Source organism: Mustela nivalis (assembly GCF_964662115.1).
Source record: "Mustela nivalis genome assembly, chromosome: 3".
Lineage (NCBI taxonomy): Eukaryota > Metazoa > Chordata > Mammalia > Carnivora > Mustelidae > Mustela > Mustela nivalis.
This window is the reverse complement of record NC_139022.1, coordinates 76,100,266-76,116,841: the sequence shown is the minus strand read 5'-3', so window position 1 is coordinate 76,116,841 and position 16,576 is coordinate 76,100,266. Positions and strand designations below refer to the sequence as shown.

Here is a 16,576-nt window from a genome sequence, read left to right as displayed (position 1 = left end):
ATGAACCAGATAATTCAATGTTTTTTAAGTTAAGAAGTGTGGACTTGATAACAAGGGGCCACTAAAAGGTAGTAAGCAAAAATGATGCATGATCATTTTGAACTTTAGAAAGATCACTCTTGAACAGTATGGAGAATGGAGGGGCACCTGGGTGGCTCAGTGGGTTAAAGTCTCTGCCTTTGGCTCAGGTCATGATCCCAGAGTCCTGGTATTGAGTCCCACATCGGGCTCTCTGCTCCGTAGGGAGCCTGCTTCCTCCTCTCTCTCTCTGCCTGCCTCTCTGCCTACTTGTGATCTCTGTCAAATAAATAAATATAATCTTTAAATATATATATATATATATATATATATATATATATATATAGAGAGAGAGAGAGAGAGAGAGAGAGAGAGAGAATGGTTTGGAAGGGAGCAAACCCAAAAGGTCAGAGACCAAAGGTGTATCTGCAGCAGCAACCCAGGACAGAAAAGGCCATGGGGCAGCAGAACTATTTAGACTGGAGTGATCATCACGAGGAGGAATGGAGGGGAGTAGGTGCTTGACTAGATACAGTGGCGGAGAGAGAAAATGACACCCAGGCTTCTGGGTTGTTTCCAGACACATCTGTGCCTTTAAAACATTACATTTTTCCTAATATGTACTTCTGCTTCACACAGCATTCTCAGTGCTTTCTGTAGTGATAACCCTTTAATTTTCGACTATGTTCTCCTCCTGTCCCCTGATGAATGCACACAGTCATTAAGTAGCTCACATGGAAAATAAAGATGCAGATTTACTTCATTTGGGCTCAGTTCTCCAGGCCCCAGGCCCAGGTAGAAGAAACAAATTCTACTACCCAAACCACAGAAGCAAAAATCCTCCAAACAAAGAAAATACTCCAGTGACTGACTTCGTCTCTGTATCATCTGGCTTAACTAATATTTGATGTGTTAATATGCTAGGCCTTATTTGCAAAAGAAAATAATTGAGGTCATCATTGTGACAAAGAGCCCATGTTTCAAATAGCAATATTTTTGTAATGAGTAAGAAGTCCCTTGACAAATTCTGTAAACCCCATTTGGATCTCTCTTAATGGGGAAGATCTCTTAATGACCTAGCTCAACACTGCCGGCTGCATGCTGACTTGATGGGACCACAAGGACCCAGAGGAAGGCATTTTTACCGCTAGATGTCTTTCCCAGTCTTGTCATGTCAACACTTTTTACAATGACCATATTCATCATTTGCTTCTTCTCACTCTACCCAGTACCTTTCCTTTTAGTCTCTTTTGAACCTACCCCTATCCAACACCCACCCAAACTGCTCCTCAAGATCATCAATGATTTTTCTAAATTTGGTGGACAAGTCTCAGTCCCCATCTTTTATGACCCATCAGTCACATTCACTGCAATTGCTCCCTCTTCCTTGATACACATTTTTTCATTTGGCTTCGAGGATGCCACATTCTTTTGATGTCCTCCTGTTGCTTCCTTGCTGTTTCTCTCCATGATCTTGTAGTCTTCAGAATGTCCTTGGGTTCTGGTCTCAGTCCTTTGCTCTACAACTTAAACCTATGGTGATTTCATTTAGTCATATGGTTTTAAATAACATCTCTATCCTCTTTATGACTCTTCAATTTGTAGCTCCTGAACTCCAACTCAACGTCTCCTACTTGGCCGTTAAATAGACATCACAAACTCAACGTGTCAAAACAAGGAACTCCCAGACTCACCTTAAAAGCTGTTCTACTCATAGCCTTCCCCACTCAGTTGCTGGAAACTCAATCCATCCGGTAGTCATGCCAAAAAAAAATCTCAAAGTTGTCCTTGCCTTCTCTTTCTCTTACAGCCCACATCTAATTAGCCAAGCAGTCTGGTGGGTAGTACCCACAGATTGAGTCCAGTCTCTTCTTACTACTTCCATTGTTACCATCCTAATCCATCTGAGCCACCACCACCTCCTGGCTAAGTTACTAGAACATACTCCCAACTTGTCTTCCTGCTTACACACGTACCCATCCTCAGTACCACAGCTCAAACAGTACTTTTGAAAAGTAATCAGTGACATCACTTCTTTACTCAAAACCTTGAAATGGCTCATAGTAAAAGCCAAAGGTTTGCAAATGCCTGTCAGCTCTTACCTGGTTTGCTCCTACCCCTCAGTTCACTGACCTCATCTCTTTTACGTTCCAGCTTGCTCACTCTGCTCCAGAGACCCTGGCCTTTTTACTATTTCTCAGACACATTAGACAAGCCCTTCCTTAAAACTGTCGCTCCACCCATACTCTATGTCTAAAATGCTCTTTGTCGGGTATCTGGAAGGCCAACCCAACACTCTTTCAAGTCTTTATTCAGATGTCATCTTCACAACGAAGCCTACCCTGACATATTTAATACTGTCATGTGCCCCCAATCCCAGCACTCCCAGCCCCTTTGTCCTGCTTTACTTTTTTCTTTTTCCATAGTGTTTGTCACCCTCTACTATATTATGTAACCTGCTTATTCATCAGGTTCATTGCTAATTGTCTCCCCTGCTACAATGTAAGTGACACAAGGGCAGTGTTTCATTCACTGATACATCATAAGTTCCAGGAGCAGTTCCTGGAACAAAGGAGATACTCAGTAAATACTTGGTGAATAAAGAAATGACTATATCCTAGACACCTGTCCTTTCCAGCTCACACCTTCAGCATAAACTCTGCACAGTATTCCGGTCTTGTCCTCAGGATGGAGAATGAATAGACTGAACATTGTCTGCTCGGGGTTTGTCCTCCCTGGAACACTTTGGTTCTCTTCCTCCTCATCTCCATGGGAACCTTGCTCTGACCCAATTCCTCATGCCCTTGAAACTGAAAAAAATGAGTGGCTCCATTAAAAAAAAAAAAAAATAGAGATTCTTAAATTAAAAGCCAATCCACCGATAAATCTGATTTAGTTTATTAACACCTAGAGGAAATACGAATGGTGGCTAGACTTTTATAGCAAGAGGGAAGGATAAGGAATAGTAGGAAATCCAAGCAAAGGGCCGGGATCAGAGCTGTATGTTCAGAGCTTAACATAAGGGCACTGGAAGAGAGGAGAGGGGCATGGCTGGTAGGAACAGATTACCTCATGGGGTAGCCACTGTGAGACACTTATGTGCTTAGTCTCCAAATGTTCTGTGGTACCCCCTCAATACTGCTGGCAACTAGGATAGCCTGGAGAAAACTGTGCCAAGAATTCTCAGAAAACACCCACTGAGTAAGAAATGCCTGGGGTAGGAATGTAGAAACTGACCGTTCCTACTAGAGCTTTTTGAAGGTTCCAGGGTATTTCCATAGTGCTCTCCAATACTGGTAACCCTAACAATAGGATCAACAGAGTTAGGGTGAGCTTTTATTTAAGTACTGAACTTTTTGCATAATTATTCCTCAGAAACTCTTTTATCTCACACAGCACTGAATTGCTTAACCTTGGTCAAAATGAAATCAACACATTCATGCTTTCATTCTCTTTGGGTAAATACCTAATAGTGGAATTACTGGATTATATGGTAATTCTATTTTTAATTTTTCGAGGAACCTCCATAGGACTGTTTTCTACAGTGGCTATACCAATTAGCATTTCCAAAGAAAACAAAACCACTAATTTGAAAAGATATATGCTCCCCTATGATTACTGCAGCATTCTTTACAATAGCCAAATTATGGAAGCAACTCAAGTGTCCATCCATAAATGAATGGATACAGAAGATAGATAGATAGATAGATAGACAATGAAATATTACTCGGCCATTAAAAAAAATGAGATTCTTGCCATTTGCAACATGGAAAGACCTAGAGGGTACAGTGATGAGTGAAACAAAGTCAGACAGAGAAAGACAAATACCCTGTGATTTCATTCATGTGGAATTTAAGAAACAAAACAAATGAACAAACAAAGAAAAAGAGAGACAAACCAAAAAACAGACTCATAAATTCAGAGAACAGCTGGTGGCTGCCAGAGGGGGTGGTGGGTGGGGGATGGGCGAGAGAAAGGGGATGAAGAGCACACTTAGAGTTATGGTGACGAGCACTGAGGAACAGGAGCACAGAGTAACATACAGAATAGGGAGGCAGGGGTGGAAGAAAGGAATCAACACAGAAAGTACCAAATCATAGTGCAGGGCACACAGCAGGCATTCAACCACCACTGGTTCTTACCTCCCCCCTTTCTTGTTCTCCTTTGGTACCACCCCCCAGCCTCCTTCGAGATGACTATTTTCCATGTTTGTCTCTCTCATGGTGTATCTGTATTTCTTCTTATTTGGCCCCACATGTCAGATTGGCTTGCTTACTACAGCCTGAATCATTTGATTTCCTGTCCATGTTCCTAACCTTTCCAGCTCCTTTTGTATCATTTCTCTGTCATTCCTGCTGTTTACAATACCTCTCAATTTAAAGCCATCTGCAAATCTCATCAACAAACCACTGACTCCTTCTCCCCCCAGTCACAGGACATGTTGAATAAAACAGGACCTAACACCGATCTTCTTCCTTGCATTTGAGGCACCACGACACTGGGTTACTTTAAACTGCAACCATTTAAAAATACACCTACATTATTATTACACATTACTCCCAGCCTAGGCAAATCTAATATATGAAAATCAGGATTAATAATTTTTTAAATTTACTATTCACTGTATAAGAAATTTAATTATTTATCCCCTTAGTCTCCTTTCCTAGCCTACTTAAAACATCCTTTTGCTTACAAAAAGAAAAAAAAAATTAGTCAACTTGTCAAGGCTACTTATATCCTTGAATATAATAAGTACTTAGTGTCCGGTAGCCATTTCAGTCTACAAGAAATTGTTGGGTTTTTTTTTTTTTAAGATTTTATTTATTTATTTGACAGAGATCACAAGTGGGCAGAGAGGCAGGCAGTGGGGGGGGGGGGGGCGCGGGATGCAGGCGCCCTGCTGAGCAGAGAGACCGACAGGGCTGGATCCCAGGACCCTGGGATCATGCCCTGAGCCAAAGGCAGAGGCTTTAACCCACTGAGCCACCCAGGTGCCCCAACAAATTGTTTCTTAGTAGAGTTTTAGGAAGAAAACTTAAGTTCTTCCATTTTAATAGTAAGCTTCTGAGTAGCCCACCAGTTTTCTCACTGCTGATTCACTGGATCTTGGCTTCAACTTTTCTCACCCGTTTTCCTGATATACTCAAAATGTTTTCAAATTCTAGCTATTCTTCCTTCTTCAAAACCTTTTTGAGCTCCTTCTATGTTCCAAGCACTGCTAAGGCACAATGAAGAAAAGAGTCTCCGTCCCCCAGGAGCTCTTAATCCAGGAAAGACCATGAAAGGAAATAACACTGTCGAGCAGCTGACATGGTCAGGATGGGCAATGCGCTATCCCCTTTAGGCCACATGGAAACCCCATCTTACAACTAAGAAAACAGGGTTTCAGTGAAGTTCACTAATTGGACTTTTATGCAGAGGATGAATGGAGAACTCACAGGGGAAACACAAATGGCCTAGAGACATAAGGGGAAATACTCAACCACAGTAGTTATCAAACACATGTTAAATAGATAAACAGGCTATTTGTTACCTCTCACGGGGTGAAGGCGAAGAGAACCAGAGAAACTGGGCAGGTTGCAGTCATGGAGGCTCCCCCACGTAGGGGGGCACCGGAGATCAAGTGGGGCGGGCTTCCTGAGAAGCAGTTTGATAGAATGTAACAAGGACCATTAACAGAGGAATTTACCTTCATGTCCATCGCAAGGGAATGAAATACACAGTGCTGCAGACAATGAAATTGCCCACAGCCTTTGAAAATCATGTAGAATAAGGGATGACCTATAAGATTTTCTGAATAGTAAATGAGAAAGCATATTACAGAATGGAACACACTATGGGATTACAATATATAGAGGATTGTCTATGTGTTTGTATAAAAAACAGAAGACTGAAAACACAGATGTTAACAGACGTTATTCAGAAGAGGTGGAGTATTTGGGGTAGGTTTCACATTTAATAATAATAATTAAAAGAAACCAAACACATAAAACTCTTCATACACTCAGATCTGGTTTTTCTTCTGTCTTGCCATAAACATCAATGCAGATTAAGAATCCAATGGCTTGCTCAAAATCACCATTCAGTATATTGTGTTAAGCTGGGCTTGCTAACTCTGACATCCATGGTCTTTCTACATTCCCTACAGCTTCTTCCCCAGAACCCCAGTGACATCATTTCTAGAGTCCCTTTCTCTTGGGTTCTTTTTCCTCCTCATTTCTGCACCAACTATATCCCTTTACACTGTTTTCGAAACATATTGACTAAATCTATTGACCTGTTTTAGCTGGGAATTGGCTGTTTTACGTAATACCAACCAAATCGTGTTCACTAAATGCGAAAAGCAATTTCTCCCCTCCTGGAGAAAACTGGGACGCATATCAGACACAAGCTGAGAGTCTTCAGATAAGTCGGTTTGCTTGTGCATTTAACATAAAACTGAAATCTGTTTGGTCTTAACTGTGATATTTGGACAATATCATACTTTCTTCAATCCCAAAAGATTTCCTTTTTCAAAATGTGAACTCTTAAAAGCACCATCTTCCTCAAAGTGGGATCTGAGGAACCAACCCTTCATTGTATTTATAAATGTTAATTTTTTCCTTTTGTTTTCACTTGCTTACTCAAAAAGTAGAATAAATAGAATAGCTCTGTCTCACTTGGAAAAGAACAACTTTTGGAGCCTCAACTTGGCTGCGTTAAAAATTAGAAATGTCTTTGATGATGCGCAGCTGTCTTCATGTCTTCATCACAGATGTCTCATGCATTCCAGGAGGCTGACTAATGTACCTGGAGAAATGAAGCATGCTTTCTCACTCTTTGTCTTGAAGCTCTTGTCTGACCAAGAAGGGACTGGCTTCTCCTTGCTCTATACCTAGGAACTGAATTACAAACTGCTTTTGAGTAAAGACAAATCCTTATATTCCTCCCCAGCACTCTCCTTCTTGTTGTCATATATGCTTGTCTCCAACACATTTTGCCACACTCGGTGATCTGGCGAGTGCCCCTTTATCTCAATGTTCCTCTTACGGAGAATCACTTAGGACGAGATCCCAAGATGGTGAAACTTCAAAGCTTTCCTAGGGACAGCTGCTATTAGTGCAAAGGAAAAAGAGAGCGAGAGCACAGTTTATTTCATAGTCTACCATCCACTGAAGGACGTCACACTAAGAGTCCCCAAACAACCCTAAGACCAAAGTCGAATCTCTGAGCTCAGCAACTAAGAAACAAAAGTTCTGGAGATCTCTGTTGTGTGGTTCTCAGCGTTAGAAATCCAAAGAATTGTCTTTCCTCAAAGGACTTCCATTATCCCACAGTAACAACTCTTCTTCCCTGCTCTCTGGCAAAAAGCACGCAATCACTACCTCTGCCTCAATTTCCCCAGGAACCTTTCACCTAGAACCCAGAGTTCATATGCAGTTAAGATTTGTGTGCTTTGGGGATAGAAGTATAAATGATGAAGCCAGTTTTTTGTGTGAGAGACTTACATAGCTGACAGCTCTATTTGGAAGATCAATGCATTTTGCTATATGTAAGTTATACTCAATTAAAAAATAATTCTACTGATAAAGACACCCCCTCAGGGAAGCTGCCCTTACTTGACTCAAGTTATAACAGGATTCTCTATCCCATGTATCCTACCTCATTTATAAAGGGGGGGGCAGCAAAAAAACATGAATATCTTCCCCATCACATGCACCCCAGTCCCTCACTACAACTGCATTTTCCTCAGTGTATGCCTTCCATTCAGTTACATGAAATATTGCTGGACTGTCTAGGTGGGCAAAAGGGAAAATTTAAAAGAAATGTATAGGGCCAAAGGGATGAGCCAACTGTAGCCCTGAAAAATTGTGTGAGGTGAGTCATTCGCATACCAGTGCCTGAGCAAGGCGGCCTCTAACCTGCCTCAGCATGGGGTAGAAAGAGCACAAGGGATCTCAACTCACTATAAAAAGAATAAACATTTTCTAAAGAACAGCCTCCTATCGAGATCACTCCCAGCACTAAATAACCACTTTCAACCGCTGAAAAATTCTTCCCAGTGAAAATATTTACCTCAGGGAATAAATAACATTAAATACGAAATTAATAAATATTCAGGCAATTTGAGATTTTATTGTGAAAATAGCTATTTTGACATTATATCCAGTTTCTCACTTATCAGAATAAATTCTTTACAACATTGATCATCACTACCACTTCTGGGTATTTATACATAATCTCTGAGTAAAATATATTCACACTAGGCATGACCAGAATATTTCAATTATGACCAACATTGCTTTAAGATCTTTACAACAAAACTATAGTATTTGTACACCAGTAGAGATGTTTAAAATATTTACCAAAGATAAGGTTGGTGGAACAAAACCAATATATGTACACATATATTTCTTAATCTTCTTTGTGCTCAATCTTCTAGAAAGCCAAAGTGACATTAGAAACACCTCAAATTTCCATTTCAAGATGCACAGAAAAATGGAAACATGTAATTTCCTATCATACAAACTAAAGCATTAAGTCAGAAGAGGAATAAAGCTCATCTTCATAAAATCAACATAAAAGCCTGGGTACAGCCTTCCTTCTCTGATGAAGAGACCCCAGCATAGCAGGCGAAGGAGCCAGCAGTCTGAAGAACGACGGGCGAGCCTGGCCCTCTGTAAAGTGCATGACTTGCTGAGGACTGATGCAAACTCTAGCAAGTCATTTCTCTTGATTTCGAAGAATCCGGGATACGTAAAGTAAATGATGAAAAGGCAATTCTCTGAATTTGCAGGAGGAAAACTAAAGAATCACAGCAAAGACCCAACTGCTTTTCACATGGCTAGATGTTCACCATTACACAATGCAAAGACCAAAGGCAAGCTTTCCATCAAATACACATCCAAAGTGTGAAGTTCCAATAGGTAACTGTACACTCTGCAGAGAAGAAACAAAGAGCATCCTTATGCCTGATTAGAAATCCAGTTTTATACTTTGAGATGAAATCACATACACTTAGTCCTCTGAAATTTGGAGGTCTAGTGATGTTTAAAGTTTTTAGGATATCGAAGCCTCTAGAATTTAATGAAAATGGTAAACCCTTATTCTAGAAAATGTACACACAAACATAAAATCCTTGTTTAGAACATAGCTTCAGACTAGAATAGAACTTGAAAATATTAAATTTCTTTTGCTTTGTCATTGAAGCAACTGTAAACTTTCTACAATAGTGTGTGCGTCTATATGCGCATATACATGTATATATATTTAAATATGCATAAAAGCAGCAGCTTATATGTGACTTTAATGCTATAAATCCCATCACCTTTTTGGCACTTTTAAAGCACAGCCAAAAATGATCTGAAAATTTGTTCCAGAATTGCAAGTTGGCCCCCACTGTCTCAGAGATTCCTAAATGCTGCTGAGTTCTCTGGAGCCACCTGGTCATGTCCCTGCACAGCTGTTCCAAGCCAGCTGGGATTCTAGGGAAAGAAACTAACTGACCAGGAGCTTCACAGGAGCATAACCAAACTGTTTAAACCCATGCTCCCCCTCCCTTCAACTTCATGGTCCAAGGGAGTCCTAACCTATCTTCCCATTTTTGATCACCACTCAATAGAGGGGCACCTGACAACAGGAAACCTTTGCAATTAGCACCAACAAGCAAAACCACTCCAGGGTAGTGCTTCCCTAAGTATATTTCTCAGAATAAAAATCCCAGAAGATACCTATTGTAAACAAAACCCACAAAACAAAAAACAAACCGTATACAATAAATCAGGGAAACAGCACAGACAAGATAGGCCCTTCTCAGAAACTGAAACCACACAAAGATTCAGAAAAGCCTAGAGTAACCTAACAGAGCATTTCCCAAATTTATTTGGCCACAGAACCCTCTAGTCACATAATAACAATATAATCTGCCAAAACACACCTTTTTCTCCAGGGAACTAAAAGATGGTTTTTTAAAAATCTTATGGTATAATTTCACATTAATAATAATCAGGATACAAAATGACTTGCTTTCCTGTCATTTTTTTTTAAAAGAAACTACTTTGTTTTGCTAAGAATATTCTTCTATCACAACATTCCCCTCTCTACAAATGTCCAGCTCAAAGTTACATTTTCTTATACCATTATACAAGAATGTTAATTCTCATCCATAATCACTGGCCTCTTCATCTGGAATAAATAATTGCTGTATGCTTTTGATTCTGAGAATAGCTCTTCACCTCAATCGCAGTGGTTTTAACTAGGGCCAGTAACCTGGGCTTTTAGCAAACACAACATTCCAGCAAGATTTTGGGCTTCCTAGCAAACCCTACTTAACATCCCAACAGGGGCTAAAATATTTTGAAAACCCTTAAAAAACCCCAAAACTTCCTCTTTACTCTCTGTGAAAATCAGCCTTTTGAAGATCTAATGACAATTCAGTTAAACCTTTCAGGGCAGGGGCACCTGGGTGGCTCAGCTGGTTAAGCATCTGCCTTTAGCTCAGGTCATGATCCCAGGGTCCTGGGACTGAGCCCTGTTTCCCCTGCATGGCTGCCTGCTCAGTGGGGAGCCTGCTTCTCCCTCTACTTTTGCCCCTCCCCTTACTTGTGTATGCTTGCTCTGTCTCTCTCAAAGTAAATACATAAAATCTTAAAAAAAACCTTTGAGGGTAACAGATTACAAATCTTTAGTTCATGTAATTTACAATAAATTTCTTAATAATCCATTTAAGAAATAAGAAAACACCAAAGAGCAAATGTAAATTCCACAGAGCTGAACAAGAAAAAAAGACAAAAGATAATTCTTAATGCCAACAACATATACAAGAGACAATAATCAAAACCCAAATTATTCTCAGCGGCTCTGATCAGGATTTCAATTATATAAATAACCAAAGCAAGATGAAGTCAATTACTAAATCCCTCTGAGCTTAGAACAAAAACACACAGATGCTGCACCTTCTTCATCAAAGCACGGCCCTAGCGCACACCTCGTCACACTGTGTAATTAGAGAGAACACAGCAAAGCAAAGAACTACCACCCCATGAAGACAAAGAACTTTTTCTTAATGTATCTTACCCAAAAAGGTAAACCCAGGTACCACAGAAAGAAGATACTACTACAAATATAAAATCATAGGATATTTTATAGGGAATTGGAGTTCTTGGTTTTAGATTGTTGTTTTTTCTTTTCTGGTAGGGCAAAGCAGATCTTTAGATACTCAGTCGTTACAAACCTGAGGTGTTTCTTTCTTTAAACTTAAGAAGGAAGTAAGTTATATTTAATTTATATTATGTATTTGTCTGGAACTGAACACTAAATACTATGATTGAATCATTTGATTTAAATCAGAGTTTATGTAGATAATCATAAATTTACTTTTTAAAACCCTTTTGATATACAGACTCATAAGAAGTTCCAAAAATAGTACAGTGACTGTGTATCCATCATTCAGCTTGACTTTATATTTTGGTTTTAAAGGGTTAAGACTTTTGACTGTTTATGGAAAATTGTCAAAAAACCCAATAGGCCTGGTGGATATATATTCTTGGAACAGTCTTCATGAAAACATACTCCTGACTTTAAATACCACAATTATCACATGAAGGCACCTTAAAAAATTGGTTTTCTGAGATTGTATCATTGATACGTTTCTGCCTCTTTTGATGTCTAGTTTCTTTCTAGTTTTGTAGACTTCTGAAAACTGCAACTCAGCTGTGTTTGAAATAAGCTCCCTGATTCCTTCACATTAATAAATCTAGTAATATTAAATAAATAGAAATTACAAATGCAAATCAAAATGCTTTGGATTTATTATAAAACTCTTGCAATTCTCTAGTACTCCCAAAATAATACAAACAACCCTAAGCTGAAATTTGTCGTTGCCAATCTTTGCAGGGGAATATAACCATGGTGAAGGAATGACAATCCTCAATGCTTTTTAGAGTGTCTTTAGTGTTCAAAGAAACGGTCAATCTTATGGATGACCGGTGGCCATCCACTGATGGAAGATCTTTATCTTATGGGAATTATCTGACTGGTTTTCTAATCCTATAATACCAACAAATATAAACACAAACACAGTCCCTTTGGTCATATTCCACCATCACGTCCTCAAGAAAGTAGCTCACAGTATTTTGTTAAACACTGTGTACCATTTATCTCAGCAACTGAAACTTTATCCAGAACATATCCTGACAGGCTGGTCACAAGCTCTCTGGCCAATCTGGAAAGTTCTTTCTTTCTAAGAGCTTCTTCGATGCGTGGCTCATCCCTGGAATGCTTTATACTCAGTTATAGATTCCTGACATCTTGTTGGCTTATCCTCAAAATGCTCAACTAAGAATCCCACTGTATAAATTCTCACTTATCTAAATCACATTTTGCATCTTAGGAAAGGTAGTCTGGAAACATCCTAGCCTATGTACTGCAAGTCTAAAGGCAATTCAAAGCAGGAATGACCAAAAGGAAGTAAATCATTATTACAGATATCTTTTGTACTAAAAAATGACAAATACATGTTATTCTAGAATGCTATCTTTCATTAAACTTTCAAAACGTGAAATGTTACAATATGTTTATTGGCTGAATTCTGTGACGTAAGAACACGATCTCTACATTCGTATAAAAATTTAAACACACTATCCTTAGCATGGATATTAGTAGTTTTACTCCCAGAAAACTTTACATAAGCCAGTATTATCTTTGTGCCCAGGGAGAAACTTGGGAGTTAAATTTACCATTTGATTTTAGAATCTGTTAGGGTTGATATAGCTCTTTCTCCCCCAATTTTTCATTTTTCCCAAACCTAATTTTAATTGTCCTGTTTTATGTACATTGACAATTTTAAGCCACTTCAAATGCTTCTTTGAAGACTTAACATAAATCACAATTGAAAAAGACCAACCCTAACTAAAGTATAAATAGACTGATTAATGTGTTAACCACCCTTCTCCAATATACATCAATCCCAGAGGACGGTAAGTCCTATGGTCATGATTTTTAATATAGAATATTCGTACGGATTTTGGATTGCTGGAATCTAATAGAAAATTAATACAGAGCACACAAACTCATTGCAGAAGTAATGTGAAAGTCATTAGTTATTTTCCCTAAATACATCCAAACAGATAAGATTTTGAAGACTACCTTGTTTCTCATTTAATTAAAACTTTCAAGAAAAAATATTTAAAATGACTTATAGACTCCTGCATCAAGAGCTACCTAAATACAGAGCAAACTGGGAGGATTTAAGTCAAACACAGCTGAGCTCCATTCAGCTCCAATTAGGCAAGTCTCTTGACTACAGAGCTGTTTTCTTAACATGGGGGTTTCTGCACGACGTGGTAAGATTTGCTGAGCACCATAGTAATCTTTTGAGACACTAATCAAAAACATGATCCTATATTTTAAAAACCCCAGAAGTGGTTTTAGGACAACAGAAGCACCTCAGCCACTAAAATTAGAGAGATTCTGTTATAAGGAAAATCACCTGCACAGCAAATCCTTTAACAGGTCGGCAACCAATAAATAGAAAATACTCTTTAAAAACTACCGCTATTTCCAAATATCCCATTAGATGCTTCAACTGTAGTTCAAAACTATATGGAAAATAATAAGTTGCCATAAAGCTTTTGACTATGTGACAGTCGTTTTATGAAAAGAACACTGGTTCAAGCATGATGAACTTGGACCAAGCACACAGTAGGTACTTCTGTCACTCTAGCAGAGTAGTATCTGACAGTTGGGCAACTTTCAGTAAGACTTTATAGCCTAGCATAATAAATGATGACCAATATACTCAGTTCCCCTAAAATTAATCCAAGAAAGAGAGGACTTGAGTTAAAAATGTACTACAAATACATAGGTCTAAAGCTGCCATTGGTCCAATAAACTAAAAGAATCCTTGCCAACCTTAACTGAACACATCACCAATACCAATGTTCTATTGAAGTGCATACAGTCAGATGAGTATTATATGAAACCACCTGTGATACATATATATATCTCGCAGACATATATATATATGTGTGTGTGTGTATAGTACTGATAGCCCAAAAGATTACACTTCTGAGAGCATAATTCAAAAGCACATTCCTTGTTGCTTTTTAAATACAGGCTTTTCTACTGAAGTAAATAGAATATGAGAACATTACATTTTTCCCTAACGTCTAAAATTGGCATCAAAATTTCTAAACAGAAGAAAAAAAGCCTCAAAGAGCCACATATTAGATATTTAAACTGTTCCAAGAAAACTAAATTAATAATAAATTAACTTGAATAAATAAGAGCACACATTCAGAACAGAATTGTATGTTTTGGTCAGCAACATGTGAACTAAAGGCAAAAATCTGCCAAGATTAAGGCAGGCTGTTGTTGTTGTTTAAATATACAGTACAGTGTGTTTTCTTTTTTCCCCAAGTTCATTTAGCATTTACTCTGATGTTATGTAAAGTGCACTGCCAAGCTAAAATACAAGCTTCCTAATTAAGAAAAACTAGATGTCAGAGAAAGTTTCTTTTTAGAGCCTTCCTTATACCTACTAATGACATTTTCTGTTTGCCATCACATAAGTAGTGTAAGAGATGACTGCAACAATCACATGACTTTGGACACAAAGCATGAGGACTGTCAGGGCGATAGCCGTTGTAAGGAATTACTTTCTTCTTCTGCTGGAGTCAATTTAAGTGTTGGCAGTTTCCGAGGAGGAAGCTGAGGGCTTTGGCGAAGATTGTCATCCATCTGTGGAACGTACAAAAGATATATCTGACTAATGGCGGTGGCACCACTTGTGTGGACTGTGGTCTCCCCGTCCAAACCATAGCCTGGAAGAGTACAGAACCATATGGTTCCAGGACTGCCTGAGAAACCTTTTCCTTACAAATACTCAAGAATTCGAAATGTTGCACCCCAAATACCAGCTAACTCAGTGTATGTATAAAAGCTATGTTGCTCGTCTTTGATGCCTTCCAATGGAAAAAAGTATTCCTGGTGAACGCCTTGAATCAATTGTGTTGTCAGGCTTTTTTCTTACAAGAATTAAGTCCCTCAAATATTACTCTTTCTTTTTTTAAGCTCTATATTTTCTGTCCAAATGGTGAACAATAGTAGCCAATAGGTTTGTTGTCCTAACACCGGTAGTCAACAGTGAACCACACCGAGAGCAGATATGAAACAGAGTGCCTGACTTAGAGTTAGGAAGCTCTCATATATTGATGATGACCCAAGATAGAAGTGTACCAAGTGATACAATTGGGTGCCTCCTGGGTGCCCTTTCCGCACAGGCAGATATCTCGTGGTTCCCTCTACATGGCTGTCATGAATTTGCCACACAGAGAAAATGAAAACTCTACTGGATGGCCCCTATCTAGCAGTTAAGTGTCTAAAACAATCTACATAATCTTTCTATGACCCACATTTAAACAGTCAGCATATTTCCTCTCACGGGATTGACTGAGTTGGGCTAAGAAGATAAACTTGGCGTGTAGTCAGCCCACCTAAACTTTAGTACTGGTCTTTTACAGTTTTACTGCTCAGTTCTACTCACTACTCATGTTCTAACAACACATGAAATACTGTAAGAAGAAACAGAATGGTCATGCCAGGGAGAGGCAGAGGTTTCTGGCAACTAGTACTACTAGTACTGGATTCAGAGTTCCAGGTATCTATCTCCTTCATTTGCAGCTGACTAACTACAGAGCCCATGTTGGAATCCAGTCTCCAGAGTTCAAATACCCTTTCTGCTTCTAGCCAGCTGAATGACCTTACGTAGGTGACATATACTACTCTCGAAGTGTCACTGTCCTTATCTGTAATACAGGGCTGATGGAGTAGCTGATGGAGTACACAGAGCTGCTGTGAGGACTAGTGAGACAACTCAAAAGCTCACACAACACGGTGCCGTTACTGAGACCTCAGGAACTGAGGGCCAGTGCTATCAGGCCACAGTGCCTCACTGGTTAGTGAAAAGGAAGTATCATTCACTGGTATAAGAAAAAAAGCAAGTTCATCAGACATTTGGGGGAAAATGCGTAAGTCTCTTGGATTTTTTCAACTAGAATCACCTTTGAAATTTCCATTACTGGCTATCTCCCCTATGTACTTCCTCAATATCTCTCTTATCGAATGAGCAAACCCAAAGTGGCAAAATATGCCCACTGATTAAACACAACAACAAGACCAAAAACCATAAGCGACATTAAGAACAGATAAGGAAAGGAAGGAGAAAAAAATAACACAGTTTAAGTAGAAGAAAGAAAAAGACATCATAGTGCTATTCAGAAAGGACAAGCACAGGTGCTTATAATCTCAAGAAGTGCTATCCTTCAGAGACAGAAACAGACAAGCAAAGAAGTGTTTTAGTTTTGTCTTTTTGTTTTTTTATTTAAACTGGGCTTTTGGGTCTCCTAATTTGAAAAATCACTAATTATGTGGTAAAAGTAAACCCAATACCACTCTCAAAGTAATCAGGTCACTACTGGCTTCAAAACACTGTATTATGTACAACTTCAATAAATGTATATTTGAGCAGCTTTATGGAAAAAATAAACTCTTAAAAAAAACTAAGAGGGTAAAGTTAATG

General features: G+C 38.9%; 1 protein-coding gene across 6 annotated transcripts in view; it reads right to left on the bottom strand.

Annotated features, from left to right (window-relative positions):
- The window catches only part of MTX3 (metaxin 3), a 37,326-nt gene that overhangs the window by 15,465 nt on the left and 5,285 nt on the right, over window positions 1–16,576 (bottom strand). For 2 of the 6 annotated variants that reach the window (XM_082724406.1, XM_082724405.1), the window contains one exon: window positions 8,114–14,736. The exons of 1 other annotated variant lie outside the window; for it this stretch is intronic. In XM_082724406.1, the coding sequence (XP_082580532.1) occupies window positions 14,626–14,736 (111 nt within the window). In that variant the 3' untranslated portion in view covers window positions 8,114–14,625. Of the gene's footprint in view, window positions 1–4,877; window positions 7,111–8,113; window positions 14,737–16,576 lie in introns of those variants that run through there. 3 more of the 6 variants (XR_014309959.1, XM_082724403.1, XM_082724404.1) reach the window with 3 other exon arrangements.